General features: G+C 57.6%; 1 protein-coding gene across 1 annotated transcript in view; it reads left to right on the forward strand.

The window, feature by feature from the left end:
* The window catches only part of IPO13 (importin 13), a 31315-nt gene that overhangs the window by 6195 nt on the left and 12190 nt on the right, over positions 1-12930 (forward strand). The window contains exons 2-9 of the mRNA XM_074152090.1: positions 2746-3482; positions 8770-8910; positions 9079-9220; positions 10294-10460; positions 10867-10987; positions 11295-11442; positions 11610-11791; positions 12670-12696. Of these exons, the coding sequence (XP_074008191.1) occupies positions 2746-3482; positions 8770-8910; positions 9079-9220; positions 10294-10460; positions 10867-10987; positions 11295-11442; positions 11610-11791; positions 12670-12696 (1665 nt within the window). The remainder of the gene's footprint in view (positions 1-2745; positions 3483-8769; positions 8911-9078; positions 9221-10293; positions 10461-10866; positions 10988-11294; positions 11443-11609; positions 11792-12669; positions 12697-12930) is intronic.

Consider the following 12930-nt stretch of genomic DNA (forward strand, 5'->3'; position numbering starts at 1 on the left):
TCTGGGAAGGTGGGTGAAAAAGCCAGTAGCCACACTTTTCCAGAATATTCTTCTGACTTCCAACAGCTTGCAGTGTTACTCAGCGTCAGCTTTGTTTCCACCCTCTGAATAACTTAGTGTAGTTGGTAGACTTTGTCATATTGCCTCTCACCCTCTCCCCGAGGTGCGGAGCAGCAGAGGCTCCAGTGTGTGTTCCTGGGGGAGCTCTGCTGGAAACCTCCCCAGAGGCCCCCTGCGGGAGGAACGAGGCTCTGGGGTGGTGTTGCTGGGTGATGGATGCCTCTCCAGAGAGCTCACTGGTGACAGCAGGCGCTGCTGGAGGGCCGGCAGAGCATGAGGGGTGCAGGCGAGATGGTGGTGGTGGTGGGAAAGCCATCTGCATGGTTGGAAAGCTGACCCTGTCTGCAGAGGGGTCTCACAACCTGGTCACTCACTGTTCCTGTAATGCAGTGATGGTGACATTTCCCCAGCAAGAGTGTTGAGGGGAACATCTACCATAATGCTCCCTCTGCCATCCTTATGATGGGACATGTATACAGCTTATGCCTCTTAATATGTGATGCATGGGGATTTTTTCCCCCCCCCCGAATTTTCTAAGTGTTAGCAGGAAGACAATTCAAAATAGAAGAAATCAATTAATTAGAGAATGTGTGGGAGTGTAAACGGAGAGGTTGGGAGGAGGTGGGGAGGCTGGGGAGCAGGCAGAGGGGACCGCTGCCGGCCTTTGCACCTTGTTGGGGTGCCCAGTGAGCAGGGAAGGAGAATGGGCTGTCACCAACTCTGGGAATATCAAGTGGAATTTCATTTGGAAAGAAAATAAGCAGCAAGCTCTGATTAGAGCAAATAAGAGACTGAGCCAGTAATGGAAGAGATAGTTGAGAGCTTAAGCTCCAGCCCTGCTGCAGGACAACTCAGTCTTCAGCAGAAGAGCATGGGTAGGAGCCAGGTTCCTACCCCCAGGAGTGGTTGAGCTTTTAGCACGTCTGCAGCTACTACTCCGTAGTGAAGTAAATTGTTGGTTTGATGGGAGGGGATGACAGTGCTTACGTCTGCCCCAGCACCTGAGTGATGCTTCAGGCAAGAGTCTAAGATAACCAAGAGCAGAGCAAGGTTTCAGGTAGCTGCTGCTAACTTGTCCACTCCCCTTGGCCACTCTGTCAGGAAAAATTTCACTCTCCCCATGTCCTGCCTATCTAGGGTTAACCTTTTCTGTGTCAGGATTTTAGTGGGACAGACGCCTGTCCCTCTGCAGCCCATGTTGGCTGGCTCTGTCTCCTACGACGTACTTCATAACCTCTTTATTTCTCACAAAGAGGTTATCCTTGTTTCCCCCCGCCACAGTCTTGAACAGAGGCTTTTCAAATGATGGCCCAGGCAATGCCACTTCTGTAAGGTTCCTGCCATTTTGTCCTGCTCTTTGGTCTTGTGCTGGGAAGCAGCAGGAGACACAAGCGCCTGCTTGGGAAGCTTGTTCTGTGCCCCAGGCTGCCAGCTCTGCACGCTTAAAAACAGGGTTTAAATCCTCTCCTGGGTACAAGAGCCACACAAGAATTTCATAGAGCTTTTTAGGGGGGAGGAGGATATTTGAGACCTGGAGCCAGGATGGGGACACAAAAAATCCTCTGCACCTGCTGGAATCATCCTCCTATTTGATGGTGGGGCTCGACGGGTACCTGATAGCCTGACAAATGCCATTGCTTTTCCTTGCTCCTGGCATGTGCAGTCAACGATATGAAATGAAATTTGCTGTGCCAGGCAGAAAACCTTGCTGCTGGAAGACAGAGTTCGGACAAGGGGTAGTTACTCTTCCCCTCTGTGTGCGAGGGGCATCACTGGTTACTAGTTGCACCCACTTAGGAGAGGTAACTAATTAATGTTGCCCTTAAGATCTATATAATATTCCTCTGCAAATAAAGCCTCGCAGCTTGCGTGAGGCTGTTCATGTGGATCTGAGCTCTGCAAAGCAGTAACTAGATCTCCCAAAGCTGTCGGAGCAGGTGAGTGATGTTCTTCTCCTTACAGGGAGATGGATTGAGCAGCCCTGGGCTGTCCCGGGAGGTGGTGGCAGAGGCATGATTAGATGCCAGCTCTCCTGGCCCAGCTGTAACTGGGCGGGTTTGGGAATGCTTCAAAGAGATTCTGTGGAGGGATTAATCCCTGAGCTTAGTGACTGTGGGTTTCCAGGGCTCTGTACAACCTGACAGATGAAGATATCTGCAGCGTCTCCTGCATTTCCTGGGCTCCCAGGCGCAAGCTTTGGGTCACACAGGCTTTCTGAGAGCCGGTGCATCCACAGCACCTTTCTGAGAGCGGGTGCAGGTGGAAGGCAGGAGTGCCGGTGTGCCATGTCCCTTATTGCCCTCGCGCTGTTGAGGGGTCCTGCACCCACCCCAGTGACAGCACATCATGGGGGAAGCAGGCAGGTTCAGCAGAAGTGAAGGCGAGGGTGGGAGATGACTAAGGAAAAGAAATTTCCAGAGTGCTGCATGAGAGGAGGAGGGGAAGAATGCTTTGCAGGTCTTCGTCTGCTGCCAGATCATTCTCGCTTCGCTGAGAGCCCAAGGAGGGAGGCCAGCTAAGGCAGGCTAGACACGGGGAGGGGGCAGGCTTGGCAGGGCTCAGGCTGGCGGGCAGCCCGGGCGCTGGGCTCCATGCCGGTGAGCCTTCACGGTGAGCCTTCCCCTGGTGGGACCGGCTACGGCTGTGCTCCTTGGCTGCTCTACAATGCTTCCTGCTCTCTTCTAGGCTCTCCATCAGCTGTATTATGACCCAAACATCGAGAACAAGAACTTGGCTCAGAAATGGCTGATGCAGGCACAGGTCTCCCCCCAGGCGTGGCACTTCAGCTGGCTGCTTCTCAACATGGACAAGGTGCCCGAGATCCAGTACTTTGGTGCCAGCGCTCTTCACATTAAAATCTCCCGTTACTGGAACGACATCCCGGCCGACCAGTACGAGAGCCTCAAGTCGCAGCTCTTCACCCACATCACCCGCTTCGCCAGCGGCTCCAAGATCGTGCTGACCCGCCTGTGCGTGGCACTGGCCTCCTTGGCCCTCAGCATGATGCCGGAGGCTTGGCCCTGTGCTGTGGCAGACATGGTGCGCATGTTCCAGGCGGAGGACTCCAACGTGGACGGGCGAGCACGGTGCCTGGCGCTGCTGGAGCTGCTGACGGTGCTGCCCGAGGAGTTTCAGACCAGCCGCCTGCCCCAGTACCGCAAGGGCCAGGTACGCAGCGTCCTGGCACAGGAGTGCGGCTCCGTCTTCCCTTTGCTGGAGCAGCTGCTGCAGCAGCAGGACTCCCCGGGTTTCATCAAGCAGAAGGTGTTGAAGTGCTTCTCCAGCTGGGTGCAGCTGGAGATCCCGCTGATGGACTGCGAGAACCTGATCCAGGCAGCTTTCACCTCTCTGCAGGACCCGGAGCTCTTCGACACAGCAGTGGAGGCTGTTGTCAATGCCATTTCCCAGCCTGATGCCCAGAGGTAAGGGCAGCCTCTCCTGTGCACTGCTTGGCACTGGCTGGTGCTCCTGGGCATTGATGGGGGAATGGGGTGGGGAGGAAAAACCTCATGATTTTTCTAGCTACCATCAGCCCTGGAGGTGATCATGACAGGGCTTGAAAGCGGGAGATGTTAAAAGCAGCCAGAGTCTCCTGGTTTCACATAGTTGGTCCTGCAAGGCTTTGCACCATGGTTGACTTGTGGAGACCATGTAATCTTGAGCAGCCGCAGCTCATCTCCACCCTCCTGCTCTCAAGCAGAGGAGGCTGCTCCCTTCTGGCTCCTGGTGTCAGACCCTGCAACACCCAGCTGGGGAGCAGCTGCCCAGCTCTGGCCAGGGGGAGCTCAGAGACCCTCCTCTGCCTTGTGCTGCTGGTCCAGCCAAGGAGCTGATTTGATGCAGAGATAATAAAACCAGACCTGTCAGTCTTCTCCCTCCTCCCGGCTCCAACAGCTCATGCCAGCCGAGGACTCGCCCTTTGTTTGTGGCTGTGGCTGCCCCTGGAGCAGCTGAGCTGGGAGCCAGGGCTGGGGCAGGTCCTGCTGGTGCCGCGCTACGGGGCTTCGAGCTCGTCTGCTTGGCCGAGTTGTCCTAGCTGCTGTCAGCTCTCAGGACCGATGCCCGCAGAAGGGAAAGTACATCTCCGGTTCCCGTGGCCACGTCCCCTCCTGGCTGCTTAGCAACCTTCCCCCAAAGAGGAGGGTTTCCTTGAAGGCTGAGCTGAGCCGCTGCCGCTGTGCATCCCTGTGCATGGCGCAGACTCTGACCCTGTGCAGCGGTGCAGATGCCGCTGCGTTGTGGTTGTGAGCCCTGGTCCTCCCCTTGGCTTCAGAGCAGGGGCAGCCAGCGTAGTCCCCAGCTCGAGGAGACCCCGGCTCCTCAATGACAAGGGGGTTGCATCTGGGGACTGCGAGTCCCTGTGCGCAAAGGGACCCTTTAGGATTTTGATGCATTGCTGGGTGTGGGGAGGGGTTGCCTCATATGTTCAGGAGATGAACGCAAGCAGCTTTTCCTTGTATGGGGCAAAGGCTGTGGTCCAACACAAGCCCCTGTAGCAGGACAGATACAGAAAATGAGAAGGTGAGAGAAGATGACTTGCAGTCCTGAAATGTTGAACTCTCTGCCTTCCTTCTTTCTGTTTCCCTTGAGTTTCAGAAGTCCCTTGGCTGTGATTCCCCACCTGTGTGCAGGACCCTGCCCCTGCAGCGCTGTTCTTCAGTTGCATTAAAATGTCGAACTTTCTGTTGAGCTTTCAAAGTTAATTTTGGTGAGAATCATGGCTGGCAGCAGAGCTTCCTCTCTCCTGTGCTGACCCTGCCAAGTATTTTCTGACCCCTTTCGGTTCTGCCACGCTGGCTGCTCCCTTACAGCATCACCGGCACTTGCTCCCCATCAGTCTCTCCCTGGAAGCCTCATTGGCTGTGGCAGAGCACCCTCCTGTCCGTAGGCGTGCAGGCAGTGGCCAGGACGGGGCGGGCAGCCGGCCTGAAAGGCTGCCCAGTGTGCGAGCCTGGTGCAGCCCCCACTCCCGGGGTGCAGGGACAGCGGTGGCATTGTCACAGGGCAGCCCTGCCAGGCGGCGTGTGGTGTCGGCTGCTCCAGAGAGGAGCAGGACTGTACTCGGTGCTGAGATCTGGCGTGGCTTCAGGAGTAGGGTAGCACATGGAGCTGCTGCTTCCCGACCCTGGTGGGCTCTCTCTTCCCCTTTGTTCCTTGTGTCCTCCATCGTGCATCCCTCCTGCTGCTTTCCCTGGTGCCAGCTGTCCCACCCCTCCGGCTTTGTGGCTCAGCCGCAGCAGATCCAGCTCTTCCCCAAGCCCCCAGGGAGTCTCCTGACCTTTCTGTCTCTTTTCTCGACAGTCTGGGAGATCCCCGCTGCGTTTAAGCCACTCTCTTCCTCCACAGTCTCTCGCCTTTGTTTCTGCAGGGGCCTGGCTCCCCGCTGCCCTTTGCCACAGGCTCAGAGCATCCCTGGCTCTGGGCTGCTGACGTGGTGCTCTCCAGAACTTTATAGGGCATCGCTCTGTGAGAGGGTTGGTCTCGGGGCTCTCTGCTTTCCCACGGGTTCCCCTGGATGCTGTGTCTTTCCTCCTTGTCCCCTCCCAGCTGGCTTCATTGACGTTACTGCAGAGGCAACCATGCGGGTGTGCTCTCAGCAGAAGGCTCAGTGGCTCATGAGCTTGGCTTCTGCTGCTGAGGGTTAGGTAGCCTGGGGGTCATCTTCCCAGGAGAGCACCACCTTGCAAGACATCCCTCATGCTGCAGCTCCTGACCCCAGGAGCAGCCGGCTGCCACCCGTGTGCAGGTGGAGAAGGGCAGGTGGGACATCATGGGCAAGGATCACCTGGCCATGGTGCTGCCTCATTCTTGTGTAAGTCGCTTGTGCTGGTGGCTTCCATTTCGCTGTCTGCCAGCAGCAGCGGGTGGCTTTCCTGCCTCTGAGGTGTTACTAGAGATGATGCAGCAGATTCGTAGGTGCAAAGCATTTGATCTCCTTACCTCCAGGCGGGTAGGAGTCCTTTGCACCCAGATGAGGGGGTGTCTCGGCATTGCTGGAGTCTGGACGCTGCTCCTCTGTTAGGATACAGTGACCTGAGAAGAAACCTCGGAGGCTTGGCCAGGAGCTTGCAACTGGAGTACCTCTGTGCCCTCTTGGGAGCAGGGGGAAGCTCCTGAGTCGCAGGAGGGCAGGAATGGAGATATTGTTGCATCTTGTTTGCAGAGGAGGCTTGGGCTGGATTTTCCGTCTCGTTTGAGGATTATCCCCCGGCTAAGCGGGCCAGAGAGCTCAGCAGCGCGTGCTGCAGGAGGAGAGCTGGCACGCAGCACTTGGCCACGCTCCTGCAGCCTGGCAGGTAGCGTCGGAGGGGAGAGGGACCTTCACACAGTGTGTGCCCATCGTGGGAGTTACAGAGCGTGGGCATCGGACACTGAGCTGGCTCTCTGGAAGCAGCAGGGTGTTGCTGCAGTGGTGGAGCTGGCAGATTGCAGGTGTCCGGCTGGCGTTGCTTGGTGTCCAGCCCACCTGTTCCTGGTCTTGGCACGTGGTGCTGAATCCCCAGAGGAATTGCACTAGAAGAGTTTTCCAAGAGCTTCATTAGACACAAGTTTTTAATATGTTGTGTGTTTTCATCAGGACGTAGCTCAGGTTTTAGATTAGGAAGGATGAGATTGTTCTGTGTGAGCTGCCTATACCATCGCTCTGCAGGTTGTCCCGTGCACCATGGTGTGGTTTGGGGAAGGTTGTGGGAAGGGCGGAGGAGGTGCTGGTCCCACTGCGGATGCTGCAGTTCACTGGGCTTTGAGAAGGGACCGCACAACCTGTGCCCACTCAGGGCCACGGCACCAGTTGGTTGCTCAGGGCTGGGAACCAGCATTAAGTAGGTGAGGTGGCCTGGGGCTCTGTGCTCCTGGATGCGGAGGAGAGGAGCCTGGCTCTGGCTGGCTTGGTCATGACTCTTGGGCAACTGGTTAGAACAACTCAGCTAGAGTAGGAGTCTCCCTCCTCACTGTGGACCCTTATGTCCACAGAGGTGGAGAGCAGAGCAAGGTGGTGCTCAGGACATGGTTCACCCAACCTTTCATAGAAGTCTTCGCTAACACAGGATGAGTTGCAGCATGGAAGCAAATTCTCTCTGTTGGCTGTGCAGGGAGTCTAGAGGACCAGCTCAGGTCTAGGCATCTCACTGTGAGTATTTCAAGGTAACCAGCAGAAGCAGGATCCCTGTCATAAACTCCTACAGTTGTAAAAACATATCTAGGGTAGAGTGAGCCCAGTGCTGTGGAGGAAGGATGGCTTTGCCCTACATGGAGCAGTGGAAGGTCCCCTCTGCCTTTTTGTCAGCTCCCTTGGGCTGACCCTGACTGCAGCATCGGTTCCCTAGGAGAGAAGCTGAATTCTCAAATTCTCCATTATCACAGAGCTCCCACACTGCTACGGGCATCGCTCGTGGGGCATCAAAGGCTTGAAAATAGTTTACACACAAATACCTGGCTGCTTTGTGATGTGATTTCCTCTGGGGGAGAGGGACGAGGAGGAGGTGAACCCCAGCAGCACACAAGGCGGGATGCCAAGGCAGAGATGCCCTCTTCCCTCTGTCTTCTCCCACTGACCCAGACCTGGAGGCTGCCACCACCAGTGTGGCTCTCTCCCTGTGCCGGTGGCATTGGTGGCTTTGTTCGCTCCTACATCGGCCACAGCAAGAGCTGCTGGCACACTGTGCAGCTGTGCTGCTCCAGGGCGGACGTGCGGCTGTCTTGGTGTCAGTGCTCACATCTCTTCCCTGCGGTGGGCACAGCAGAGCCGGCATCCCGTGTGCCTCCCGCTCCGAGCATCCTTTGCCCCGCACCTGCGTGTGGCGGGGCAGGCGAGGAGTGCACGGAATAGCTGCAGCTCCGGATAACATGCCTCAGCGGGCAGGGAAATGGCAGGCTGCTCATCAGCCTCCAGCACGGCCTCTCTCCGGGGGCCCTGGGCTGCGTTTCACCTTGGCTGCCTCCTTCTCGTTGCCTTGGTTACCATCACTTCCAGGCAGCAGTGCTTAGGGGAGGCTGATGTGCGTGATGTGATGTGGGAGAGCTGTGCCACGCAGGGCTGCAGCAACCCGGGAGGATGGGGGACCGGGGGGACATGCTGTAGGGCCAGCATCCTCCCTGGGCAGGAGTCCCCAAGGGTGGCTGCCCACTTCAGCCAGCCAGAAAGCACAGTCTAGATGTGCCCATCCTGGAGAGTCATGAAGCTTCCCATCAGCAGTTCTGGATGTCCTCATGCAGAGCTGAGTAGCAGGAGCTGCAAGCATGGTGAAAAGAGCCCGCAGGTCTGCCTTTGCCACCATTCTCCCTTTCCCCCTCCCCACTGACGCTGTAGCACGTGGGCACAGCTCCCTTGGAGCTGGTCATGGTGGTGACAATTTAGTGCTGCTGGGGGCTGCTGGCAGCCCTGCCAGCAGGTTTGGGCAGGCAGAGGCAGATGCCCACACCGTGGTGCAGTGAGGGATTTGCACAGAGCTGATGGCCACTGGCTCAGCCCTTCTCTTTGCTTGCAGAGGTTCCACTCTGGGAGTACTTGGGGCTTCAGCTTTCATCCTGATGCCACAGGCTGGGAGGAGAGCCCCTGTGGCACAGGCTCCTGGATGTCCCGTTGCACAAAGCTGCTTTCCAGTAGGGAAAGCTGTGCAGGAGCCCTGGGAGAGCATCAGGAGGGATGGAGGCTGCGGCAGTTGGTGCCGGTGAGGCGATGCCCAGCACTGATTCAGGCTGTGCTTGCAGGTACGTGAACACCCTCCTGAAGCTTATTCCCCCAGTGCTGGGGCTCCAAGAGCAGCTGCGCCAGGCAGTCCAGAGCGGGGACATGGAGACATCGCATGGGATCTGCCGCATCGCTGTCGCCTTGGGGGAGAACCACTCCCGGTGAGTGCTGGGGGTGGTCCCTAGGAGAGGGAATGAGCTTGGAGCAGCCCACTGTTCCCCACGTGCTGCTTCATCCAGGGCCTGTCCTGCACATGGTGATGTGTGTCAGGGCAGAGGAGCCAGGCTTATAGCGGTGGTGCCATCCTGACCGTACTCTCTGCTCCCCAGGGCCCTCCTGGACCAGGTAGAGCACTGGCAGAGCTTCCTGGCCCTGGTCAACATGATCATGTTCTGCACCGGCATCCCCGGGCACTACCCCGTCAACGAAACCACCAGCTCCTTGACACTCACCTTCTGGTACACGCTGCAGGTCAGTGGCCATCATGGGGCAGCCTGCCTGGATCCTGCACTCCAGGCAGGGATGGAGGCACCGGTGCACAGGGACTGGGGGTCTGGCCTGGCTGTGTTTGGTCCCCAGGGATTTCTGATGTCCCAACTCCTCGCTTTGCACTCACAGCCGCCGCAGGGTACATACATCAGAAGTGCTGGCCCCATGGCTTGCTTTTTCCACCCCCAGTCTTCTTTGGAAGTTTGAGCCAGCCTTTAAGGGGCTCGTTAACATAACTAATTAAAACTTCATGCTAATTTATTGTTTTTCCAGCAACAGACCTGGTTGTTTAGCTCCTTGCTGCATGGCTACACCGGCAGCAGGCAAGGAGGAGAGTGCATGCTGGGCTTACTGCAGGCTAGACCCTGCTGCCATGGCAGTCGTGGTCTCTCGGAGGAGGAAAGAGAGGGCTGGGGGCTGCTATTGGCTGCCCAGCATGGGGTCCATCTCCCAGGGCCAGTGTTCCCTGTGCCAACAGAAGCCCTGCCACGTCGTGCTCTATTTTTAGCCACCGTTCATCCCCCCAGCTCCGTTCCTCCGCAATCTGATGCGGCGTGGCTAAGCGTGGGCAGGGAGGGGGGGCGATGTTGGTGCCGTGCTGGCAGCTCCTCTGCTGCGTAGGGCTGGGCCGAGGCTCCTACCTCCCCTCGCTGCTTCTCCAGATGGGTCTGAGGATAGGGATGCAGGCAGGAGAGCGCTGTGCTCCCCAGGCACCCATCCCAGCCCGCCTCGTGGGGCATACATGCTCCTGATGCAGGCCTGCTCCCGAGGCTAGGACATAGCAGGGCAGTGCCACCCCACTGAAACTGTGCTGTCCTCAAATGCCCAAGGATCCACCCAGCTGCTGGGGCTTCTAGCATCTTGCCTCCAGATAATGATGCTGCTGCACAAGGGCTCAACATCAAGTGGACTTTGGGGAGATGGAAATGCAGCCTCTGAAGCGTGACAGGTCCCACCAGCCCTGGGAGATGCCTGTGAGCGCCCCGTGCAGCAGGCACGCGGGCTCCGTTTTCTTTCCCCTGCAACACCTGATGTATTCTTCCTCCTGCCACCAGGACGACATCCTCTCCTTTGAGCCGGACAAGCAGGCGGTGTACCAGCAGGTCTACAGGCCTGTCTACTTCCAGCTGGTGGATGTGCTGCTGCACAAAGCCCAGTTCCCCTCTGATGAGGAGTATGGCTTCTGGTCTTCGGATGAGAAGGAGCAGTTTCGGATATACAGGTACAGCTGGGAGGTTTGGGTTTGCTCATCAGGCAGGCGAGGACGCAGACAGCATCCTGCCTCCCTGGAGCCTGAACACCACGAAGTGGTGGAAGGAACTGGTGCTTGGTGGAACACACTGTGCTCTATGTTCCTCCTTGGAGACCCAAGGAGGGACATGGAGGAGATTCCTTCCACTAAGAGCTGTTTTGGCTGTGGTGTTGGTATGGAAACAAGCTGGTGTTTTGGCATGGCACCAGTTGCCCTACCTGGGAAGCCCTGGGAGCCACATTGGGCTGGGGTGGTGTCCTTGTGCAGGCAGCACCTGCACCCTGCCTGGCAGCGGGAGGGAAAGTAATGTGTCCATGCATGGAGTGCTCTGCAGGGGATGGGGACAGTGTTTGGAGACCCTCCATGTTCTCTGCAGGGTGGACATCTCTGACACACTGATGTATGTGTATGAGATGCTGGGTGCTGAGCTCCTGAGCAGCCTCTATGACAAACTGGGACGTCTCCTGACCAACACAGAGCAGCCGTCAACGTGGCAGGTGAGTGAGGAGACCCAGGTGCCAGGCTGATGGCTACCAGCCCCTCAGGAACCTATCCTTGCCACGGGGTGTTGAGAACAAAGGGACATGATAGAGATGAGGAGTGTGACCACCTTGCCAGCACACATGCAGCCTTTCCGGGGTCTGCTGGGAGGAGGAACAGGACTTTTTCAGCCTCCTTGTCCTTAGTGCTGCCCAGGGACCAGCCTTTTCTGCCACTGTGATGTGGTCTGAGCTAGTGCCTGGGGCTGGGGTGGGCATCAGGGGTCAGTGCGTGGCTCTGATTCTGTCTCTCCCGCCCTCGCAGCACACGGAGGCCTTGCTCTATGGCTTCCAGTCCATTGCCGAGACCATCGACGTGAACTACTCTGATGTGGTGCCAGGGCTGATCGGCCTCATTCCCCGGATCAGCATCAGTAACGTGCAGCTTGCCGACACCGTCATGTTCACTATTGGTGAGGGCTTTGCTCGTGCGCAGGCTGGGCTGGGGAGGTGGGCAGCCCCTCTAAGACCGCTCCTGCCCGGCAATATCAGCAGTGAAAAGCAAAGCTGAGCATCCTGGGACGTGGGGAGCAAGAGCCTGTGGCGCAGTCCTGCAGTCTGATCCCATCTGTGTGTGCAGGGGCCCTGTCGGAGTGGCTGGCTGATCACCCCGTCATGATTAACAACGTGCTGCCACTGGTGCTCCAAGCCTTGGGCAACCCTGAGCTCTCCATCTCCAGCGTCTCCACCCTGAAGAAGATCTGCCGAGAGTGCAAGTACGACCTGCCGCCCTATGCTGCCAACATTGTCGCCGTGTCACAGGTAGGAGCTGGATGCAGATGGACGTGTGATGGTGAGCTGGGATGTGCTCTGGACACACCATTCCCTCTGAAAGGATCAGGGCAGGGAGACGCAAAACAGCAGCTCAGGGCATCTTGCTTGGCATGGGGGGCTTGTCTGTCCTGATCCTTGGCCAGAAGGCCCAGGTGGCAGGCGCTGCAGTGAGTGCAGAAATGGCAGACAGTGGCAGACATGACTGCTGGGGGATCTACTGGGATTGCGCTTGGGTGTCCACCCTTTCCCCAGGGTTTTGTTTGCCTTGTTGGGAACAGCATCCTGCCAGCTCTGCACCTGCCAGGCAGCTGGTGCTGCTGCTGAGCATCTTGCGGGGCATCCTGGTGTTCGAGCCTCTCCATGGAGACCGAGCTGGTGCCTACAGTGCTTGAGCAGCTTGTCCCATGGTCTTTCTTGGCTCTCAAGATCTGGGGCAGCTGGGGCTCAGAGTCCCGAGGCACTAGGAGGAGGGCTGGGCTTGGGCAAGATGCCAGGGTGTGCATGGGAGCAGAGAGTGGCTGGTGGATGGAGGGAAAGAGTTGCTGCTTTTAGAGCCTGAGGGGCTCTGAACTGGAGTAAGGAAGCCCTGGCTTAGGTTGGCTTCTCAAGCCGTCCTGCTGCAGAGCCCGTCCAAGCCAGGGGGTCCCCTCACTGGGTGGCTGAGTGGGCTGGCTCAGGGAAGAGCTTATCAGGGGACAAAGATTTTGCTCCCTGCCTGTGGTGGGTTGTGGGGAGTGTGTGCTGCTTGTCTGTGACCACATGGGTGTTCGTTGTCTTGACCTCCTGCGTCAATCCTGCCTCCTGGAAGGGAAGGGTCTTTCTACACCACTCACCCTCCTTTTCCTCTTTCCTTCTCCCTTTGGCAGGAGGTGTTGATGAAGCAGATTCACAAGGTAAGAGGAGTGGGCTCGCGCTTCTGGCTAGTTGTGCTTGCCCCCATGCCCCTTAGTTGTCCTTAGCTGAAAACACGAGGGGTGCCATCACAAGTTGGGCTGTCCCGAGGGGAGAGCTCAGCACTGCAGCCAGGTTGTGCAGGGTCAGGAGTACCTGCTGGCTGCCTCTCACTGTGCTGCTGTGCTCCCACTGCATGCGGTCTGGGTCACGCTGTGGGTATGTCCCCATAGGGA

Source organism: Numenius arquata, chromosome 8 (assembly GCF_964106895.1).
Source record: "Numenius arquata chromosome 8, bNumArq3.hap1.1, whole genome shotgun sequence".
NCBI lineage: Eukaryota > Metazoa > Chordata > Aves > Charadriiformes > Scolopacidae > Numenius > Numenius arquata.